General features: G+C 46.1%; 1 protein-coding gene across 1 annotated transcript; it reads right to left on the bottom strand.

The window, feature by feature from the left end:
- Positions 1-1,953: 1,953 nt before the first annotated feature.
- On the bottom strand, positions 1,954-23,838 carry LOC134408908 (meckelin-like). Its single transcript, XM_063141421.1, has 15 exons — positions 23,819-23,838; positions 21,366-21,456; positions 17,972-18,070; positions 17,641-17,739; positions 16,309-16,407; positions 15,500-15,602; positions 14,220-14,350; positions 12,585-12,725; positions 10,604-10,684; positions 10,042-10,158; positions 9,530-9,646; positions 7,278-7,373; positions 4,479-4,581; positions 3,846-3,988; positions 1,954-2,982 (listed from the first exon to the last, which is right to left on the bottom strand). The coding sequence occupies exons 1-15, from the start codon at positions 23,836-23,838 to the stop codon at positions 2,902-2,904; spliced, it is 1,521 nt and encodes a 506-aa protein (XP_062997491.1). The 3' UTR covers positions 1,954-2,901.
- Between the last annotated feature and the right edge of the window lie 262 nt (positions 23,839-24,100).

The raw sequence follows: 24,100 nt of genomic DNA, 5'->3' as shown, positions 1-24,100 counted from the left end.
GGCATACCGAGCACTCAAGGCTCTGCCCATTAATAAAGAGTCATCAGAATGCAGGTGGCCAGTTGCTCAAGGTTGCTCTGCACTTTCTAACCCCACAGAGCATGTCCCTAATCTGCCTGGTCAAATGTAGCAACTTCCTAAACCGCAGCGATCACTGGATTCAACTTTCCATTTTTCCAAACACTCTGGGGCACTTGCTCCTTGTTATCACAAAAACCGCCCCAATGGTCAGCAAAGCTAGCTTCGGCCGCCCTTGCAGGGAGGGCTTACCTGGTACAGTAAGTTACGTAAACGGGACATGGTTTTCACAATATTATGCACTGTTAGTTGTTAGAAATAGTTTCATTTATGGGAAATGTATAACTGCAATCAATAAGGGATGGAAGGAGGGGCATGGAGTGTTATAAAAGATGTTGGTTGTGAATGTTGGGTCAGAGAATCTTGCCTTCGATCCGTCGAGGGTGAGTTATTCTTTCTCTACACTTGTAGATCAATAAAGAAGTAATCACTGCATCTGGACCTGTCTGGTTTTCCTGTTCCCTCCCTTCTGGTTGGTTTTTTTTTTTTACCCTAACAGCTGCTATTCCAGCATCTGACTGAAGAGGCCATAAATTGGAGACCATCCACACTACGGATGGTTCCACCCTGATCCAAACACAAGGTGAGACCCGGCCGCAGCTACTCCCTGCTCAAGCCAAGCACCACCGCTTGATACGCCTGAGGCCAAGGGACAAAAACCACCTTCCTCCAAACTTTGTGGAGAAAGGGGTTAAAATGGAGAAGGATTTCAATCTATAAAATAAAACACTGTGAGTTATATGTGCTGAGGTGAATTATTGTCAGAGTGGGTGCTAAATGTGTAAACCTTAGATGATAAATGCCAAACAGACACGTGGGATTTTTGTGGTAGTTTAAAAACAAAACAATTAAAATTTATTTTCAAAAGTACACAAGCTTTGTTTCAAATAAACCATTTAAAACCCTTTTTGAAACCTGTCATACAATCCTGTCACTCATTCACATACGCGCTTTCCTTTTTCTCACACAATCAATCTTGAACTTTCTTTATTATCAGTATTGATTAATATACATCAACTACATGCACACCACACTCCAAAGACACCACTCTCTACACTGACCCTCAAATTTCCCAGAACTTAAGTACTCTAAACACAGAGAGCACTAAAGACTCTAAGGGGACCTCAAAAGTCCCCCACAATCCCCTCAGTCCTTCCCTTATATATGACTCCTCCCCCTCCCCAGACATTCTAACTCCGCCCACTCAGGCCAACATTCTAAAACCCACAGACTTACAAACTGCAGACATACATTTGGGAACTGACTTGTGGGGTGTAACGCCACAACAACCCCAAAGGGTGACACTAAGGACGGACCTGAACACAACTTACTCGAGTCAACACAAAAGAACGAATGTATTTGTGCTTCCCCAATTCTCCTTTCCATTATTTTCTCCTGAAAATTGGGATATTATTCACTGGACTGGATTTTGTCTCCCAGCCATGCGGGTCCTGGCACATGGCACATGAGAATAAATGTATGACACAGATAGCGGAATGTAGTTGTAGTGGGGAGAGGGGACAACTCAGGAAGGGAATGCTGGAGGAGCAAGGAAAAATAGGTATGAGGAATCTCTTATCTATATGTGACAAAGACTTATTCCTCTATGAGACTGAAGTTAAACAAAGAGAAACTTAAGTGACTTGCTCACACCACACATGGCAGAGAAGAGGTGGTGATTCATTTTAAGATTTGTATTTATTTATTTATTTATTTATTTATTACATTTTTATACCGCCCAATAGCCGAAGCTCTCTGGGCGGTTCACAAAAATTAAAACCATAATAAAACAACCGCTTCTCCACAAAGTTCAAAGCAGATAACAACTAAAAATTAATAAATAAAACCAATCGTAAGTGATAAAATATAAAAATATAATCTTATATTAAAAGGGGAAAGACCCCCACAATCGGAACTAGCCACTAAGTCTTCTATAAGATAGTTGGAGAAGACAGTTTTGCAAAAAGTTGTAGGACCTTGTTTTTTTTGTTTTGTTTTAATTATTTTTGTATCTTGCTTCTTCTCCAAGGAAATCAGGGTAGGGTCCATGGCACCCCCATCACATTTTATCATCGCAACAAACCCTATGAGGTAGGGTAGGCTGAAAGACAGTCACATGCCGGAGGTCCCCCTATGAGCACTGTGACAGAACGTGGTTTGAATGCTGGCCTATGTCGAATACTCTATCTGCTACATCAGGAGTGGGCAACTGGTGGCCCTCGGGATGATTTGGCTTCCATTAGTCCTGGCCAGCATAACCAATGGTGAAGAATGATAGGCATTATAGGGTGGATTCCTGCATTGAGCAGGGGGTTGGACTTGATGGCCTTAGAGGCCCCTTCCGACTCTACTATTCTATGATCCTAGCTTGTAATGCAAGGGATGCTCAAGCCATGTCTTCCAGGAAGCCATAAAGCAGGAATGCAACGTGGGTGAGCGGCCGTAGCTCAGTGGTAGAGGCCGTGCTTTGCGTGCAGAAGGTCCCAGGTTCAATCCTTGGCTTCTTCTGGTAAGACAAGGAAAGAATCCTGACTGAAATCCCGGAGAATTGCTGCCCATCAGTGTCAGCAATACTGGGCAAGATGAATCAAAGGCCTGACTCAGTATAAGACAGCTTCCTAAGTCTTGCTGTCACTCCTCATTGGTGCTGTGGAGGGAAAAGAACAGGTTCCAAGGCGAAGTTCTTGCTTGGGTAACAGATGCAGACGCCACAGTCCGAGGGCTAAAAGATACAAGTTCCCAGATTCTTCACTGCGGCAACCGGTGGCAGCAACCCTACGAGCAGGGCTTGTAGCTCCAAGTGCAGCTGGCCGTCATTCAGCTCTAGATCAGGAATTGCTTCTCCACCAAGGTTTTATCAGCCAGGTTCCTCCTCCCGAGTGCGTTGCGCAGCATTCTCACAAGCTGAAAACAAAGATCATAGAATCATAGAATAGCAGAGTTGGAAGGGGCCTAGAAGGCCATCGAGTCCAACCCCCTGCTCAATGCAGGAATCCACCCTAAAGCATCCCTGACAGATGGTTGTCCAGCTGCCTCTTGAAGGCCTCTAGGGTGGGAGAGCCCACAACCTCACCAGGCAACTGATTCCATTGTCGTACTGCTCTAACAGTTTTTCCCGATGTCCAACTGGAATCTGGCTTCCTTTAACTTGAGCCCGTTATTCCGTGTCCTGCACGCAGGGAGGATCGAGAAGAGATCCTGGCCCTCCTCTGTGGGACAACCTTTTAAGTATTTCATAGAATCATAGAATATCAGAGTTGGAAGGGGCCCACAAGGCCATCGAGTCCAACCCCCTGCTCAATGCAGGAATCCACCCTAAAGCATCCCTGACAGATGGTTTTCCAGCTGCCTCTTGGCAGTAGATGATACACGTCTACTGTAGTGTCCCACTGTAGCCTCACCACATCTGGTGCCCTTCATCTTAAAGTGTGCCCAAGCTGCCCAGAAAAAAAATTAAAATCACGCTGGAGTAGTCGAAAGGGCCATGTGGAGGGTCAGGGGAAAGAGCTAGATGGCGTAGCAACAAATATGTGACTTGGCATTTGGGACTCAGATCCCACCTCTGCCTTGCGTTTAATTTCTTGGACAAGTTACTTGTCTCTGAGCCTCATTGGTTTGGCTTTTGTGACATTGGTGAGTGGAGATGCCCACCACGGCAGCCATTTTGTGAAAGTGCCCGTGACACATTATCAAAATTCCGAACGTGACCACTGACCCAAAAAGGTTATTTGCCCCTGCCCCATATCTTATGCCACATAGCCATTTACCTTTTGCACGACAAAGGTCACGATTGTCGCCAACACGAAATCCTGAGCCCCCAAATCCACAGCAGAGAAGACAAGTGTTTCAAAGAGGAGCAGGAGAAGCTCATGATTGTAGAAGAGAGTTCTGCTAAATAACGCACCATCATCTAGGAGGAGGAAATGAATGTGTGTGTGTTGTCAAGAAAACACCCTTTTGCCAACCTCAAATCATTCTGGTTTTTACTCCTACAGCAGGTGCTTTGCTTTTAAACTATTTTATTTATTTATTTTATTATTGCATTTATATCCTGCCTTTTTTCCTCCAAGGAACCCAAGGCGTTGTGTACATATTCCTCCTCCTCTCCCTGTCTATCTTCACAACAACAACCCTATGAGGTAGGTTGGGCTGAGAGTCTGTGACTGGCCCAAAGTCACCCAGTGGGTTTCCATGGCCAAGTGGGGACTAGAACCTGGATCTTCCGATTCCCAATCCAACACTTTAGCCACTACACCACACTGGCTCTCACTACACCACACTGGTTCCAACTATTTTGCACCCCCCAAAAATGAGACTGCATGATGTTTATTGGCCAGGACAAGGAAGCACCCAACAAGGAAACCTACAAACCCATTCCTTTAGGAAGCAGTATGGAATACCGTTGTAGAGAATTGACAGGTCCCCCGGCCCCTGGAATTCTATGTCCATGATCCGTTCCAGGAAAAACTTGTCCTTCACCACATAGTCCATATCTTGGTTCCTCTGAAAGGGGGTGGGGCAGAATTAAATACATTAGAGGTATCTCAAGACAGGATGAACCAAATACAGCTGGAATCCTGGTGGTTCCACTTAGACCCATCCTCCGATTGCAGTCCACCAGGAGAAGAGCCTTCATTGTGGTGGCCCCCTTCCTATAGAATTCCCTGCCTCTGGAGGTCAGGCAGGCGCCAACTTTGTATTCCTTTCGGCACCTCCTGAAAACATCATTGTTTCCTTAATGACTAGCCACGGTTCACGGTTCACTTTTCATTTTGCTTCTTTTAAAAATCTATTTTAAGGTGTTTTATTCTGTTTTTATTTTATTTTATATTGTACACTGCTCTGAAATTTTGAATGGGGAGCGGTATATAAATATTGTAAAATAAATGAATAAATAAATCTGAATGAAAATGCATATGAAAATATGACATTCACCAAGAATCAAGACCTCTCAAAAGTAGTGAAGCTGCAGTATTGAACAGTATTTATTAGGGATGTGCTCCGCTCCGATTAGGAGCGTAGAAGCAGTAGCGGATTGGCCTGCTCCGCCTTACCCAGAGGCGGAGTAGGAGCGGACCGCGGACCCCCTAGAAGCAAGGCGAAGAGAAGCGACCATTTTTCGGAGCTCCGAGTTCAGGCGGAGCGCTCCGGTCGCCATCTTGAAAACATTTCGCCATAGGATTGCATTGCGGCAAATAATCGCGCATAACTACGTTGTTTTTGAAGCTATCGTTCTGGAAATTCTTGTGCACAGAGAGTCGTGGATGGGGGTCATTTTGAGACCACTCTCACCTCTCTGCGTGCTGTGGTTCACGTGCAATATTTTTTTAAAAATCGGGGCAACCGCGGGGCTCAAACTGCGTTTCGGCTTTTCGCCCATAGGATTGCATTGAGGGAAAGAATCGGGGATAACTGGGGGGGGGTTTAAGCTATCGTTCTGAAAATTCTTGTGCACAGAGAGTCGTGGATGGGGGTCATTTTGAGACCACTCTCAACTTTCTGCATCGTACGGGTCGCGGGCTAGAAGTTTTTTAAAAATAGGGTCAACCGCGGGGCTCCGTTTCGGCTTTTCGCCCATAGGATTGCATTGAGGGAAAGAATCGGGGATAACTGGGGGGGGGTTTAAGCTATCGTTCTGAAAATTCTTGTGCACAGAGAGTCGTGGATGGGGGTCATTTTGAGACCACTCTCAACTTTCTGCATCGTACGGGTCGCGGGCTAGAAGTTTTTTAAAAATAGGGTCAACCGCGGGGCTCCGTTTCGGCTTTTCGCCCATAGGATTGCATTGAGGGAAAGAATCGGGGATAACTGGGGGGGGGTTTAAGCTATCGTTCTGAAAATTCTTGTGCACAGAGAGTCGTGGATGGGGGTCATTTTGAGACCACTCTCAACTTTCTGCATCGTACGGGTCGCGGGCTAGAAGTTTTTTAAAAATCGGCGGGAAAAATACCTTTTTCAAAGGGCTGAGGGGCAGAGTCAGCTCCCGGTCATGATGATCCCAAAGTTGGAGGAGGGCATAGGCAAAACAGGTAACTTGGGATTCTGGGAAACTTCTCTTTCTTCATCTGAACGGGCTTTTCCCCGTGTTTTTTAACACAGTAGCCCCACCAAATGCACAAACACAACCTGAAATCATATACTAAGCCAAGAATAAGAGATAGAAAACACAGCACTGCTCCCCACCCTAACCTTGGTGAACAACTGAATCGATGTGGTGCAAGGGGATGAGCTCCCCTAGGGCATCTCATCGTGGACGTGCCCCCACTCTCTCCTGCACTGGAAGGCCATAGAGCCTTCCAAAGAGAGTAAAACGGTGGAGCAATGCCTATCATGAGTTGAAGTGAATGGTCACTTTTCAGTGGTGGAGCAATGCCTGTTATGAGTCGAAGTGAGCGTTTTACTTCTTCTCAGAGCTGTTGGTGGCTGTCTTGAACTGGCAGCTACTTCCCCCTCCCCCGGGCACGTCCCCCTATTGCTGGTAAAAGACAGATATAGCCTTTTTTTTTTAATTCTTCTTGCTGTTTATTGAGCAACACTGCTGCTTTTAATTCCACCCCTCCTTTGTTTATTGATTGATTTATTCCATTTTCTATGCATTACTGGCTTATCCTTGGCTCCCTTCCTTATGCCCCCAGAAATGCCAGCTGCATGCCTGCCTGCCTTCCCTCCCTCCTCCCCTGCCCACCTCGCAGGGATGTTGTGTGTGGGGTGCCCGATTTTCAAAAATTCGCCAAAAATCAGGGGATGATGGGATTGCCTTGAAACTTGGCGTGTGTGTGTATACGCCCATGAGGTGTCATGGTGCCAAACGTGAGGTTTCTAACTTCAACGGAAAAAAAGTTGTTTACTTTTTTAGCTTTCAATGCAAGCCTATGGGGGGGCAAAAACGGAGCTCCGGATCCGATCCGGAGCTCCGAGCGGAGCGGAGCGGAAGTGGGCGGAGCGGGGGCGGGGCGGAGCGACCCGCTCCGAAAAATGGCGGATCTGCAAGTGAAGCGGAGCGGGGGGTCCGTGCACACCCCTAGTATTTATCTAGTTTTCTCCTGGAACCAAATGCAAATGAAATACATTTTTTAATATGGGCCAAATCAATGCACTTGGAGAGCGCCTTTAGAGTTCTGACTGGTTCTGACTGAGACCCGGAGCGGATTCATGGCTACTTTTGCATTTTGGTTCAATAGCAGCAGCTGAAGACTCACGTGTTCAAAGAAGGAGACCAGGAAGCGATTCAAGGCATAGTAGCTTTTCAGTCTTAGTTCGTGAAGGTCAGCCCGGGCACGGATTCCTCTCGGATTCTGCCACAAAAAAATAAAAAGTCCAGAATGGTTACCCAGCAAGCCCCAGTGTAAAGGCAAAACAACAAAACAAAATACATCGTTTTCAGTCGGAAAACTTTGGCCAGCAGGGTTTTCAGCTTAATTTTCACCTGCTGCTTTGGACAGCGCATCTCCATGAACAGAGAGAGTTTTCAATTAGAAATAGACATGGGTGGGAGAAAGTGGGAGGCCTGGATACAGGCAAACAGCCCTTGCTCTTTGAAGGAGCTGAACGAAATGATGCTCAACTAAGCTTCACTTCTGATCAAGATGTTAGATTCATAGAATCATGGAATAGTAGAGTTGGAAGGGGCCTGTAAGGTCATTGAGTCCGACCCCCTGCTCAACGCAGGAATCCACCTTAAAGCATCTCTGACAGATGGCTGTCCAGCTGCCTCTTGAAGGCCTCTAGTGTGGGAGAGTCCACGACCTCTCTAGGTCATTGGTTCCATTATCGTACTGCTCTAACAGTTGGGATGTTTTTCCTGATGTCCAGCCAGAATCTGGCTTCCTGTAACTTGAGGCCATTATTCCGTGTCCTGCACTCTGGGATGATCGAGAAGAGATCCTGGCCCTCCTCTGCGTGACAACCTTTCAAGTATTTGAAGAGTGCTCTCATGTCTCCCCTCGATCTTCTCTTCTCCAGGCTCAACATGCCCAGTTCTTTCAGTCTCTCCTCATAGGGCTTTGTTTCCAGTCCCCTGATCATTCTCTGAATGGAGTCTTGTGGCGTGTTCAGGATAGATACAATTATTATAGCTTTTGTGATCTGCAGACTACTTCCTCAGATGGGCCCTTCTAGTTCACAGAAGCTTCTGCCACAATATATCTTACTGTCTTCAGCTGCTTTCCCCATTAGCCATATAGCCTGGGATTGCTGTCCTTTGTTCACTCACTTTGGACAGAAAAACTAGGTGATGTTGTTGCCAGCCTGCTACGTTCCACTGTTTTCTATGTGGACATTCCATGCTATTAATTAAAACTTTCTTCTTGTAGTTTCTGCCTGTTAGTTACTCTATGTTCACCCTGGCTGGTGCTTTACTGATGAATTGGTCTGTAGTTTGTGTTCTCTTTGAAGGAATGTTAATGATTTCCTTCATCATTATTAATTTCTCTTTTTTTAATGGTAAAATAGCACAAAGAGAAAGCTTTTAATTCGGGTTGCAGAAGTTTATGCTTCTTGCTGTGGCACATCCTGACAGATGGGGGGAGGCTCACTATATGGATTCACATTACGTTTCCCAGCTGCCACTGCTATGCATAGATCAACGGTAGGCAACCCGGTGCCCCCTAGATGTTTTGGACTACAAACCCCATCATCCCCAGCCAATGTGATGAATGGGAGTTGTCATCCACAACAACTGGGAGGCACCAGGTTGCCTACAGCTGATGTAGATCTCTTCTGCCAAGACTCTTGTTCATGCATTGGTTCTTTCTCGGTTGGACTACTGCAACCTTCTTCTCACATCAGTCCGTTGGTTTCTGTTCACCACTCTGCTGCTAAGATCATCTTCTTGGCTCGCCGCTCTGACCATGTTACTCCACTGCTGAAATCTCTTCATTGGCTTCCAATTCACTTCAGAATCCAATATAAACTTCTCCTATTGACCTACAAAGCTTTTCACTGCCCTATCTTTCCTCTCTCATCTCACACTATTCCCCCGCTCGTGCTCTTCGCTCCTCTGATGCCATGTTTCTCACCTGCCCAAGGGTCTCTACTTCCCTTGCTCGGCTTTGTCCATTTTCTTCCACTGCCCCTTACGCCTGGAACGTTCTTCCAGAACATTTGAGAACTACAAGTTCAACTGCAGCTTTTAAAGCTCAGCTAAAAACTTTTCTTTTTCCTAAAGCTTTTAAAACTTGATTTTGTTCTGACTTTATACTGCTAGTTTTACTCTACCCTGTGCCTGTTTGGTGCCTTCTCTTCCCCTTCTTATTGTTTTATTATGATTTCATTAGAATGTAAGCCTATGCAGCAGGGTCTTGCTATTTACTGTTTTACTCTGTACAGCACCATGTACACTGATGGTGCTAAATAAATAAATTAATTAATTAATAATTCCTAACTAACATGTGCCCTGCTGACTCATATCTTCAACCAACAATTACTAACAAAACATGATTAAGCACTGTACCTCCATTAAAGACAGGTTTATTCGGTCATAGAGCGCCCGCATCCGGTCAGTGAGAAGCACCTCAAAAGTTTGTATGTCAGAGTTGGCCACCAATCCTCTAAGAGGACAAAGGTTTTCCTGCAGAAAGCACCAATTAGGAGGGAAAAGGAAGAATCACAGGAAGGTACAAAGCAATGGGGCGGGGGCTATTGCATTCATGTCCAGCTCGTGGACTTCCCAGAGGTGTCTGATTGGCCACCATGGCAACAAGATACTGGATGGATCCTTGGCCTGATCTAGCATCAGGGCTGTTCTTTTGGTCTGACTGAATCTTTCCTGTTGCTGGAGGGCGAAAAGAAGGGAAAGGGATGGAGAGCAGAAACACTTGAAAATGAAAGACAGACATGGAGTCGATATCTGGCCAAGTTCACTTGATGGAGCCAAACGCAACACCATGACTTCTTCTGAGCTGCACCAGCCAATTGTCTGAAAGATCAAAGGAAGGAAGGAAGGAAGGAAGGTGGTACGATTACCTCCTCCTTCCTAAGGTAGGAGTGCATGGTTTCCATGCCCACATCTGCACGACCATGGACACTTCTCCCGTGTATGTAGAAACCGTAACATCTGTGCATCAAGATGAACACAGACACCTACAGGTAAACAAAACACATGATCGTATGACAACTGGACAAGAAAGTTGCTGTACAATCATTGGGTGTCTAGCAGTTAATATTAGTACATTTAACAAGCTCAATCAAGTCTCTACGCCATCTATCTATCTATCCTACGTATATACCGCTTGATATAGTAAGATTTCTAAGCGCAAGAAATATATTAAATAGAATTTAAGATTGAGGTTGGCTTGTCCAAGGGCCTTCCAAAAACCTGGAGATGGCATTGCTGCAGACATGAACTGGTCTGATTAGAACCCTCTCCCCCGCCCCCCATTTCTCCCCATTCCCCCCTCCCCATTTCTCCCCATCCCCTGGACCAAGGTAGATGTCAACCAGGTTCTACAGGCCCTGCTGTATGATGAATCTGGCTAACAGCACGTGACCAAGACATTTCTCTCTGTGTAGCAGCTATGTGACTCACATTGCTCAAAGAACAAAGATCAACGAACTGGTGAATCTTGTCTTCCACAAACCGTTCATATAGCACGACAGAAAACACCACCTGTAAGGAAGGCACACGGTACTCACCATGCGATGATAAGTCCACGAGAACACACAAAAGCTCTTTCTATCTTTCTTTAGCAGTCATGGTCAACTTACGGCCAAGAGCACTATCTCCCAACCTGGTGCCCTCCAAATGTGTTGGACTGCAAGTTCCATCATCCCCCAACCAGCATGGCTTACTCCCAGACTGAGCTTATTTTTTACTTTAAATCTGAGTGGGAACCACGAACACTTCTTTGAACACCCACCGGTTTCCCTACACCTCCTGATTATCATTTTATTTCCTAATACTTTTTAAAATTAAAAATAAATGAAATGAAATTAATAAATTAAAATAAAATTGGGAAGCTGACAAGCTACACAGTGAAGCGCTCCCCTCCAGCGCCATTTTTATTTGGGTTTAAAACAGTAGTTTTGTGTTCGGGAGCCCAGACCCTCACCTCTGCCTTGAACTGAGTTTCTTGGGCTAGTTGAGTCTCACAAGTTTGCCTTTTGGGAAATGAGTGTTTCGTGACAGGCCATGCCCACCACGGCAGCCATTTTTTGAACGGGCAAGGCCCGTTAGGAACTGTGAGGTATCTGATGATGAGGAGTCTGGGGATGAAGAGCTGCAGGCTGGACCCAGTACCAGCATGGCTGGGCAGCAGCCAGCAGAGTCTCCCTCCAGCTCAGCCTTAGAGGAAGAGCAGACAAACATCTTACCGGTGCCATCGTTCAAACAACAAAGGGCGGAGAAAGAGGTGTTACGCAGATCCAAGCGTATTGCTACTAAACGCCAGATAAACCGGGAACAGCTGTGATTCTGGGCTTGGGTATTTAAGTAACAGTGCACAGGCCAGGATCTTGTCAAACTTAATCTGGTTTGCCTGAGAAAGCTCTGGACCTTGAAACCTTGGCCTTGTCGTGTTTCTGCTATACCGGTTGGACCACGGACTTCTTGGACTCTGTGACTCTCTCCTGCCCTTTGGAACTCGGACTGGCTTTGTGGACTTTCGTGACCCTCTCTCCCGGACCCTTTATGACAACTGGATGGATTTATGGACTGGCTTTGACTTTGGCGTAAGCACAGAAAGACTGTTCTGTTTCTTTATGTTTTGAACTGCGTGAGAAATACAAATTAAGTGTTATCTCTTCATTTGGTGTTTGCTGGTACCTGGCGGTCTTCCCAGTCTGGGCACACAGCCCATGTAGATAAGTTAAAAAGTGGCTGGTTGCAAAGCCGCTTCTTCAGGACAGCCCCCCCCATGACAGCCATTTTGTGAAGGTGTCCACGACACTCTCTCAAAATCCCAAAGAGGTTGGAGGCCCCTGCTCTAAAAATAGTGACTTCCAATCAGTGACTTCCACACATTGCACATTCAGATAAAGTATACTTGAGATCTAGGCTATACCATAAATTTTCAGAAACTTCCACAGGGGGAAAGTGTGTTAGTCTGTTGCAGCAAAGACAACAATGAGTCTCGTGGCACCTTAAATAATAACAAATGCTTTCTGGCATAAGCTACGCTGATGAAGACACACAGAGAATAGATTGGACGAACACAATAAGAGTTTACTTTGTCCCTGCTTTCCTTTTTAATTCTGCTGCCATTGCTAAGCACGATCCTTTATCGTCGTATATAATCTGTCCTTCATATTAGATGCAAAGCCATTTATTTTCCTTTGGGTAGGGTTGCCTGGGTGAAGGTTAGGAAGTCTTTATTTCTTAAGTCAGCAAAGGAAGTTATTTGAGGCTGCCTCGTTCTGCATGCAGCACACTGCTCATTCCTCATGCCAGGTTACCTACCTAAGCATTTGCTTCAAAAAGATGAAGATTAGCCTTTAGTCCGACCCAGCAACAAGGCAATTTTTTAAATAAATATATTCTTAGTTTACCCAAACTCAAATAAAAAGATGACCTGTACAATCCCCACTGCCAGCCAAACTGAAGCAGCAATCCCAAAACGAAGGATCAGGCTCCATGGAGCATGGTAGGCATTTGGTCCTGGGTACAGATTCACATTCAGGTCTCTTGCCGCGAGGTTCTTTAGTCCAACCACCTGGAAATTAAAACAGAGCCATTATGGCTCCCACTTGGCTGGACCGTTCTCTTCAGCCGGGACCTCAGTGGTGGGCTAGCTTACTCACTCATTCCCACCTGTAAAATGTGTTTAATGACATACTCGTAGGATTGTTGTGAAGGTTTCCAAATTAATTGAATAGCATTTGAGAGTTTTAGAATGTTCAAGTTATATATGTTCCTTGAATGCACTGTTAGACCAGAGATGAGATTGTCACTGAACAACCATTTCTGCTGCTTCCTCAGAGGTAGGACTGTCGGTACCTTATTCAAGGTCCTCCTGGCCAAAGGACACAGCTCTGCCATTGTCCTCTGGCTCAGAAGATGTGTCCTGGCAGAACCTCCACCTCACCAGCCTCACAGATGTCTCAGGCTACAAAATCAGATGAGAGCCCTTTAACAGTCCAGGAGGGGCAGAGCTGACCATGCTGCAAGCCTTGTGTGCTTACATAAGGCTTCAATTGGCTTTAGCTCCTTGCTGAGACAACATCCTCCTATTGTCCTAGTAGGAGAGAGTTCCAGGCAGCAGGACCAACTTGGAACTGTCCAAAATTCGTTGCTACCAGCTTCCCCTGCAAGCCTCAAGGGACCACAACAGTGCCATAGGATGTGCTGATAGCCACTATCAGGGATGATTCTATAAAGGGGATTAGATAAGGAGCAGCTTATTAATGACTATTACTCATGATGGCTAAAAATGGTCTGCCATGTTCAAAGACAGTATGCCTCCGAACACCAGTTGTTGGGAAACATGACAGGGAGAGGTCATGTCCTGCTTGTGGGCTTCTCAGAGGCATCTGGTTGCCCACCAGAGGAAAAGAAGTGGGGCAGATGATAATACCCCAGCAAGAACATGGTCTGTCATCTCAATGGGCATTCCACTCTGCATGTGTTCCTCCTGGAGAAGGTGGATACGGAGACATTTTTCTCCCACCAAACTGATTGGTGGGAGATCCGGGACATATAAAACGAAGGACTTCTTCACACAGCGCATAGTTAAATTATGGAACACACTGCCACAAGATGCAGTGACGGCCACCAATCTGGATGGCTTCAAAAGGGGGTTGGATCAATTCCTGGAGGCAAAGGCTATCCATGGCTACTGGCCCTGATGGTTGTGTGCTATATCTCCAGTATTCGAGGCAGTAAGCCTGTGTGCCCCAGTTGCTGGGGAACATGGGTGGGAGGGTGCTGTTGCACCATGTCCTGCTTGTTCATCCCTGGCCGATGGCTGGTTGGCCACTGTGTGGTCTGATCCAGCATCAGGGCCCTTTCTATGTTCTTATGTTCTCGTTCGGAGATGGAGCCTAAAAATCTCTGCACTCCTGGTGATATTTACAGAAGGCTGCACACGCCTTGGCCTGGGGCAGCTCCTCTTTCTCAAGGTCATCTCAGATCCAGAGTTATTCTCTGCAGGGAGAGAGCAGGAGGGGCTACATAAGTGGTTGCTTATTTCCCCTCACCTCCCACTCACCTCCAAAAGCAGCAAGACAGCAAACAACTGAAGCGAAGGATTCACTTTCCTGTGGGTCTGGATCTCGTTCCACTCATTAGCTATCAGAAAAGTTCTCCAGGCGCTTGCGGAGGAAGCAGCCCCCTGATCTCCTGGAGGAGGGGAAGGGAGGAAGGAAATAACACAACGAAGCAGAAAACAATTGACTTTCTTTGAAGACTCCACAGGAGCTTATCAGATTCTTGGCAAAGTGCAAAGCTCAACGCCCCTGGGTTTCCTCGAGCCCTCGCTTATGTTAATTTACCTCTCCCGATACGAAATCGTTATGATCCGAGGCAAACCGCTTCCTCGAACAGGCGCCTGGTGATTTCCCAGAAGTGCCAAGGGCCTTGGAGTGATTTACCAACGCTAATTAAACAAGCGGATTTCGCACAACAGCTGTGCGATGTGACACAGTGGCAATGCTGCCCTCCTTTTTCTGGGAGTAAAAGCTTTTGATCTTCACAAGCGGCCTCTGGTTAGTCTAATAGCAAGCACACGGTGTCAAAGGGGGCAGGATCCTTCTCTGCAAACTGCTAGGCAGCCCCACGGTTACACTGATAAACATTTTCGGCTGAATACTGTGAGGCTTTGCTCGCAGGGGTGGTACACTGAGGAAGTATGAAGGAAGGTAATGGGGTTACCTTATGCCTGTGCTCTAAACTAAAGTGGCTGAACATGACCCTGGAAGTAGTTCTGGGAGACTGGAAAGGCTTTGCGTGACCCTTCCTAGCCAATCAGGGATTTGTGGCTGGACCCCTGATTGGCTTTCCTGTCCTAGCAGTTCTCACCAGACACTGATGCAGAACCCTAACTCTATTCACATGCTTCTAAGGGCCTAAGATTAAGAGTAAATTCCAAATAGGTTTTTAAAGACTATGAAGTTACTATTTTGACTTTTATCTTTCGTTTTCCTGTAGCTTAAACTGACTGATGTTTTACTGCTACAGCAACCTTTTGCAACACTGTGCCCTCATGATGTTTTTGGCTTACAATCCTCAATGTTGGTCATGGTGACTGAGGATGATGGGTGTTGTAGTACATCTAGAGGGCATCAGGCTGGGAAAGCTTTGCAAAACAAGGTATGGTGCAAATACTTGCTGACATCTGGCTCACTCCAGCATGAATTAGTACCTCCCTTCCTTTTGGTTTAAGACCCTCTTTTTCTAAACCAAGTAGTCGCTCCATCACCTTCCTGTGGTGAATGCATCCTGGAAGGTGAAAGCTTACACAAAACACAGAAATCAAAGGCAAACAGCGACCTGTAGATGGCTTCAGTGTTCGCTTCTCTTTTGGCTTCTCCCAGTCTATCAGGAAGATGGAGACTGTTAGCTGGGTTATCAGCATATGTATGAGGTCCAAGCTCTGGAACAAAAGCATCCACAGAGGTTTAATGCCTTAGCGACACAAAGGTAGGTGGTTCTGCCTAGTTTTAAAGGGTGAGACATTCTCCAGGGCAGCCCCTCAAGCAGTGATGCAGCAGTAAATTTTGAAGCGCAAGGTGCTCATTGTGACACTCCCATAGCCACATTCCCAAGAAGAGGCTGAGAAGGTCCATCTCAGTGTCAATAAAGCATCAGATGCCAACAAGAGTCCCTTGGGTTGAAGATTTGCACAACGGAGGTCCTCTTTCCCACTGAGCCTTCCAGTACAGTAGAAGTGTGGAACGAAAGTAAGGACAGTAATTATATATAATGCAAAGACTCAATGTACTGTAGCTGCGTAGGTGCGTGGATTCAGCCTTTCAATGCTACACAGTTGCACAGAGTTTCGGGGGGGAAATACTTCAAGAGTTCCATCGTTACTTGATCTTTGCTGTGCATTACCACTGTGTGACACGACGCTGCAAATTTTCTGGGCAGGATAATCTACGGGGTTTTGAGGGGATCAACAGTGAATGTAGCGCCATGTAGAGGGCCCCTAGTTTAATTTAGGTCAGCTCAAACAACCTCTCCCGTCAGTGTTTTGGTTAATTATGCCAGCTTTAAAAACCCTCAGAGGTTTAAAATGTCTCTCTGAGATACAATGCTCAAGAGTTTTGGTTCCCAGCTCTCTCAAATCCTCACCTTACCTTCAACACGAGAGCACACAACAAGTAGATAATAAAGTTGGTTTCTATTTGGCCACCAGCAGCGGGAAGCGTCACTTCAACTGCAGAAAACTGTTGCCCCTGGGGAGAAGGATTTAAAATGAGGGCATAAGATGTTCCACTACAGCAGGGATGAGGAACCTCAGGCCCGTGGGCCACAGCCGGCCCTCTTGGGATTCCAATCTGGCCTCCTAGAGTTCTCCAGATGGCCCCACCCCTTACCCTAGCCCCACCCCTTTGCCCTGACCATCATTCATTTGAGAATTTTCCCATTCTAAAAGGTTGAGATGTCTCTTCAAAGGCTTAGTGTGGTGTTACCCACATTTCTATTCCCTTAGGTATGTCTGCATGAGTGTGTCTAGAGAGTAACGAATGTTGGACTGAGTGGGTGTGGCTGGTGATGCTGTGGAAAAGGGGAGGAGTCTATATATATTGGGGAGCTGAGTGGTCAGAGGGGTTCAGTTGGTGATTGGGTTTGGAGGGTAGATGTGTTTAGCTGAGTGATTTCTTGTCAGGAGTTGTGTGAGGAGTGAGTTAAAATAAGATCATAGGGACTAAGGATTGTTATTATTGGATTTATTACTACCAGTACTCTTAAGAACAGGCAGGGTTTGAATAGAATTTAAAGGAACTAAGAACTGTAAACAACAATAAACATTTTCTTTATTTTGCTACCATAAAACCATGTGTCAGTTTGGCTGTGTCTCCTGCTCTATTGGTACATAAATAAACACATTACATTAAACCTTCGGCCTGCTATATTCACAGAAAAGCCTTTTCCAAAACTCCTTACCTTTTCCCTCTGCTATAAAGGAAAGGTCATACTTTTCTTTGTACCTTTTCCTCAGGTATTTAAGTGGTGGTGCTCAGCCTGAGGGAGGTGTGCGCGTCAAAGCGTTGTGTGTGAGGTGGTGACGTCACACTTAGTTACTAGCAGCAAGAGTTTTAAGCTAAAATAGGATAGTATTTTGGCCTGACCTCCTTTTTCCTTTGGCACCACCTACCACTGGAATGCACATTCACCCACACCCAAGAGCATCTCCAAAACTGAATTTGGCCATCGGCCTAGAAGAGGTTCTCTAGATTATTCTTTGGGACTCACATCTCATCACCCCCTTTTAATTAGGTGCTAGCTGACCCGGCCCAAAACCTGCAAGCAGAGCCCTAATTAGCGCCAGAACGCGGGATCAAGTAGAAAGGCTGTCTCCGGTTTGGCCCGGAAGGAACTGCTGGTGCAGACATCACCCCCAAGAGTAAGTGAGACACATTTCGTCAGATGCCTGCTGGAGAATTCTAGGCCCTCAACCTCCTTACCTTGAAAACGATGAGCCAATAAATGCCAATTCCCAGAGTGACCATGAAAAAGACATTTGCCAGAGATCCAGCAAAGTAGGCAAGGAACTTCAGTATGATCTGCAGGGGGGAAAGAATTCAGAGGGAGTAACATTTTGAAAGGAAGTGCATTACAAACGCAAACACATGCAAACTTCATCATCTTTCATTATTAGGGCTCTGCTAGCAAAAAAGCAGGCATGCAGAAAAGTAGCTAGCAGGTCTGTTCAATGAGTCCAGCAAGGTGAACAATTCATGGTGCTTTGGACTGAAGCATGTCCCGGTTGTGATGAAAGAGGAAAGCCACCCTTACCATAAAATTTATATTTGGAAGTTGAGATCTCCGGGCCCAGCTGCTGGTCTCCAACAAGGCATAGAGGACTGCAAGAAATCCCAGGACTCCAAACGCAATCTGCCAAGGCGGAGGTAGAGGAAAGAAATGTGTGCGGCATTCATACCAGAACTCAATTGAAAAATATGTGGAAGGAAAGTACATTGCGCCTGCCATCTTGAGAATAGATTAGCTGTGCAACAACAACAACAATTTATTTCTCGCCTGCCTCTCCATTTTGATCGAGGCGGGGAACAATAAATGATAAAATACATAATACTCAATTAAAACATAATATACATTGTTAAAAACATCCCAAAAAACATCCTAAAAACATTTTAGAAATATCTTAAAATTCCACTGGATACGCCTGCCGGAAGAGATCAGTCTTTATAGCTTTCTTAAATGCTGATAGACTGTTAAATTGACGAGTCTCCTCCAGCAGGCCATTCCACAGTCTGGGAGCAGCAGAAGAGAAGGTCCTGTAGGTAACAGTTGTTAATCTAGTTTCTGCTAGCTGAAGTAGATTCTTCCCAGAGGACCTGAGTGTGCGGGGCGGATTGTACGGAAGAAGGCGATTCCGCAGGTAGCCTGGACCCAAAACATGTAGGGCTTTAAAGGTGATAACCAACACTTTATACTTCGCTCGGAAACTTTGTGCTGCACTTTGTACAGATGTCTCAGGTCTACTGATAATAATATATTATTATTATTATTATTATTATTATTATTATTATTATTATTATTATTATTATTATTATTATATTTATTTGTATTCTGCCTTTTGCCCCATACTGGGCCTCAAGGTGGCCTTACAAAATTTAAAACATATTCATTTTAAACCTAGGAAAAGAAATGTACAAAAATAAAAAATAAAAATAATAAAAATATATATTATAATAATAAATTACAATATTAAAACATAAACATTTAAAATACACAACAATTTTACAAGTCCTCAACATAGATGGAGGACCAGATTATTCTCTAAAGGCCTGCCGGAACAAACAAGTTTTTGCCTGCTTCTGAAAGCCCAAAGGAGGGAGCAGTCTAGCTTCCCTGGGTAGAGAGTTCCAAAGCACTGGAGCAGCCACCGAGAAGGCCCTCTCCCATGTTCCCACCAAGCATGCCTGTGATGAAGGTGGGACTAAAAGAAGGGCTTCTCCAGAAGATCTCAAAGCACGGGCAGGCTCATAAGGGAGAATACGGTCTTTCAGATAATCTGGACCCGAGCCATATTTTGCTGCCTGAGGAGAAAAACAAGATGGTGCCCCCTCCCATTCCATGTACAAAAAAGCCAACTGACTTCAACACTGATGAGACATTGACAATGAGACTCTGCACCTGAATGCGGAAGGTTAACTTCCAGAGTTGGCTATGTGATTCATAGCAATCTCTTCCAGCACTTTGCTGCCACCTCCAAGCATCTGCCACCTGTGGCGAGTGCTTCACTCCGCCTAATGGTAGAGCCGGTCCTGCAAGTCTATAATTAAGATCATACAGCTAACCTACAAATAGCACCTCCAGGAGCAAATCCTCTGGATGGGGGTGGCATGGGAGAAAGTGATTCCCCTGTGGTTGCTTTTTCCAAAGAAAGAGATGTCACCAATTCTACGCTCAAAAGGGGGGGGGGGAAGAAGGGCCTTGAACGTAAGAACAAAAGAACAGAAGAAGAGCCATACTGGATCAGACCAAGGGTCCATCTAGTCCAGCACTCTGTTCACACAGTGGCCAGCAACTGGTATACACAAGCATACTGCCTCTGGTACTGGAGGTAGAATATAGCCATCAGGACTGGAAGCCATTGATAGCCATTGGCCAGGGATGAACAAGCAGGACATGGTGCAATAGTACCCTCCCACCCATGTTCCCTAGCAACTGGTGCACACAGGCTTACTACCTCGAATACTGGAGATTAGTAACGTGTAGTTTCGCCCTTAGTATGACAACAAAGGGTCTTGTGGCACCTTAAGGATGAACAGTTATATTATGTCACATGAGTTTTCATGGCTTAGAGCCATTCTATCAGTGGCCCCTAGTCCACGAAAGCATCTGCCACAACCCACACTGAACCGATTGGTGTGTGCAGCAAAACCAACGAAGATCCGTAAAGAATAAACACAGCCACCCTTCTGGAATTTTGCCACGACCGTTACTCACATCTGTAGTTTGCTGAGCTGTTCCAGAATCCTGAATGTAAGAGACTGAAAATGACACCTGTAAAAGACGAACGCAAAAGAAAGAAAACAGGTACATCAGCTGCAGGCCACAGACAAAGCCTGAGCTAAGTTTATTCAGTAGGTTTGGAAAGCTCTCGTGCAAAATTTGTCTGAGCCTCGAAGGGCAGAGTAAGACTCCGTTAATCGGGTTGATGATCTCAGCTGGGAACTTCTAGCCTCCTGTGTTGCTGTGGGAATGCTGCTGTAGCCGGACCGTGATTGGCTAATGAGGATGTCCCTTGAGTTGTCAGGGGTTTGAGCATGAAAAGAGGGTCTTGGAGACACCCCTTCATTTTCATCTTTGTGCTCTAACTTGGTTTCGTGCTTTTGGATCTTGGGTTGGAAGACCCGTTCTTAAGTCATGTATAGGGTAGGCTTAGGTCTTGCTTTGCTATTTTCTGCCTGGAACATTGTTCCAAAGGCTTCCTCGATTTTTGTAACCTTTTTAACCTTTTGTCTCTTCCAACACTGCTCGGAATGAGGGCACCCTCTCTGTCTCCCTTCACAGGCCTATATTTGGGTGCCCCTCCTGCTGCTACCTCACTCTTCAGCCATTTTCACTACATGAGGATACGCACTCAGAGAATGACTTCACTGTTCGGACACAGTGGGAATATAGAATAACCACATGCTTGCTTTCGAGCAAAATTTGGCCTTTGTAAGTAGCACCCTGCTACTGAATTTCAGCAACCAACTGCCAATTTGTTCGCTGTCGTGGCAGGAGTGCAACGCTCAGAGGACCCCGGAGGGTGGGAAATGGCGCCCTGGAACCCACAAAGTTGTCCAGTCCAGCTTTGGATAATCCTCTTAGGGCACCTTGATGCCACAGAGGCAGCGTCTTTGCAGCGGGCAAGTTTGGGCATTAAGGCAGGTGAAACAGAAGCCTTCGCTTTCAGGGCTGACAATATCCCAGCACAAAGCCGGTTCTCATTAACACCTGCTGAAGCAACAGCTGCTGGAGGCCTGGAGGGAGAGGAAAACTCGGAGGGTTTGGGGGAGGGAGAAAGCCAGCCAGCCAGCCAGCCAGCCTTGTTGTTTCAGCTGCTGCCTTGCACATGCCTCTCATTTCCTCCGGCGGCTGGGGGCGGAGGGGGCCAGGCCAGGCCAGGCCTTTTCTGCCACACGCACACACACACACACACTAAAGACACACTTGCCTGGGTGACCCCAGTGCTGCCTCGTGCTGCGTATTTCACTGTCAACAGGAAAGGGGGACGGTCTCCAGGAATCCTGGTTGGCAGGTACACGCTGCAAAAGGAAAACATGTAGGGGGAAAGGAAGATTAACTGGAGGACAAAGCAAGCAATTAGAGGAATAAGTGATGAATCTTAAGCCTCTGCCCAGGGCGGCCGGGGGAGGGGGGGGAATTGAGCTGCAATAGAAGAGAAGGGTGTTAATTGGGTAGGAGGATAACATATTTCAAACACGGTCAGGGTGCTGATGGGGCTACTACAGGCACCTTCGGTACAAAACGAGGCGTCACGGCAATTGTGGGGATGAAACTGATGTGAACGGGGATTTTTTGCTGCGTAAATAAATAGCAGCTGCAGGGAAACTGAGGCATCCTTGGGACGGATCCTGGAGGGAAGGGAAGGCTGCAGCTCTTTCCTTCTCTCCCGCCCAAGCCTCAGCCAAGTGTCTATTTGCATTGTAGGGGAAACTCCAGCAGAGGATTTCGTCCCAATGCAAGCAGCAGCTTCAACAGAGCAGTTTTGTTAAGAAATGAAGTGAAAACCAAGAGGAGGAAGGAGGTGGCGGGCACCAAGAGAGGTGACTGAGGACACATTGGCACCCATGGGCACAACATTGGAGATCCCACAGTTAGTCCTCCTCCGGGTGCCTACTCCAAGGGAAGCTCAGAGGATGGCAACAAGAGACGGGGCCTTTTCTGTGGTGGCCCCCAAATTGTGGAACAATCTCCCAGACGAGGCCCGTCTGGCGCAGACATTGTTATCTTTTCGGTGCCAGGTCACGACGTTCCTCTTCTCCCAGGCATTTAGCAATACGTAATGAGCCTGGTTTTGCTTTTGTATGCTTTTGTGATTTTAAATTTTTGTATATTGTTTTAAAGTGTTTTTATCCTATGTAAAACGCCCAGAGAGCCTCGGCTATGGGGCAGTATACAAATGTAATAAATAAAAATAATATAGAACCATCTCTATCACTTGAGGCCCAGGTGGCCTCGGTGGCACAGAGTGCTTTCTACTAGTTTGGCTGATGGCCCAGCTACACCCCTATCTGGACAGGGGTAACCTAGCTTCAGTTGTCTATGCTCTGGTAACCTCCAAATTAGATTACTGCAATGTGCTCTACATGGGGCTGCCGTTGAAGACGGTTCGGAAGCTGCAGCTTGTGCAAAATGCAGTGGCCAGATTGATAACTGGAACCAGAAGGTTGAAGCATATGAGACCCACTCTGGCCCACTTGCATTGGCTGCCTATACGTTTCCGAGCCCAATTCAAGGTGCTGGTTTTAACCTATAAAGCCTTACACGGCTTGGGACAACAATACCAGACGGAACGCCTCTCCCGACGTGAACCTACCCGTACACCGCGCTCAACATCTAAGGTCCTCCTCCGAGTGCCTACTCCGAGGGAAGCTCGGAGGATGGCAAAAAGGGAGAGGGCCTTTTCGGTGGTGGCCCCTCAATTATGGAATGATCTCCCCGACGAGGTTCGCCTGGCGCCAACGTTGTTATCTTTTCGGCACCAGGGCAAGACTTTTCTCTTCTCCTAGGCATTTAACAGCATATGCTGAGTGTTTTAACTGACCGCAGAATAGTTGTTTTAAATGGATATTGTCTGTTTTTGTTTGTATTTCATGCTTTTGATGGTTTTCAATTTTGTATATTTCTTTTTAATGTTCACTGTTTTTAACTTTTGTAAACCGCCCAGAGAGTTTCGGCTATGGGGCGGTATATAAATGGAAATAATAATAATAATAACAACAACAACAGACAGTCTTGACTTCCATCCTGTTCTCCAAAGCCCTTTACATTTGTGGGACAGGCAGAAATCCAGCCGTTCGTGGGACTGGCTTGACACACACTGGCAGGACTGCTTTTTCCCCTCCCTCTGATGGCCTCAGCAACGGCAGCTGGTATGAGGAAGGGGGGGGGCTTTCAGTTGGAGCTGTATCTAGGCATGATGGGGAGGGGGTCGAGTGCTTGCATCTCCCATTGATAGCCCCAGCAATGGCAGCTGGTACCCATTCCCCAAACAAAGGTTAAAACCATAAAATGTATAATTCTCGTAAAATACAGATATAACAAATTCGTATTATAGCCCCATCTGCGCTCTTCGCTCATCGAATGCTAGGTTTCTTACCCGCCCTGGCTTTTCCGTTTCTCATGTTCAGCTCCGTCCGTCTTCTCTCGATGCTCCCTATGCCTGAAATTCTCTTCCAGAGCATTTACGGACCATGAGTTCAATCACGGTTTTTAAAGCTCAGCTGAAAACCTTTCTTTTCTCTAAAGCTTTTGGAATTTCAGTCTGATCCCACTGTTCTATGATGTTGATTAGTTTTATTATCTCCTGTGCCTATTTGTTGGAATGGGATTTTATTAGAATGTACGGCTCTGTGGCAGGAAGTTGCTCTTTTATTGTTTTACCTGTACAGTGCCATGTGCATCGATGCTGCTATAATAATAATACCAGAAATTTTCAATCCTAGCACACTTCCACCACATGAATACAAGCTGAATATCAGCCAACAGTGCAATACGGCTGCAAGAAAGGCAAATGCTATTTTGGGCTGCATTAATAGAAGTATAGCTTCCAAATCATGTGAAGTACTGGTTCCTCTCTATTCGGCCCTGGTTAGGCCTCATCTAGAGTATTGCGTCCAGTTCTGGGCTCCACAAGAGGACGCAGACAAGCTGGAGCGTGTTCAG

The sequence above is a fragment of the Elgaria multicarinata genome, chromosome 14, assembly GCF_023053635.1.
Source record: "Elgaria multicarinata webbii isolate HBS135686 ecotype San Diego chromosome 14, rElgMul1.1.pri, whole genome shotgun sequence".
NCBI lineage: Eukaryota > Metazoa > Chordata > Lepidosauria > Squamata > Anguidae > Elgaria > Elgaria multicarinata.
Note: the sequence above shows the minus strand (reverse complement) of the source record. Positions and strands in the feature narration are given on the sequence as shown.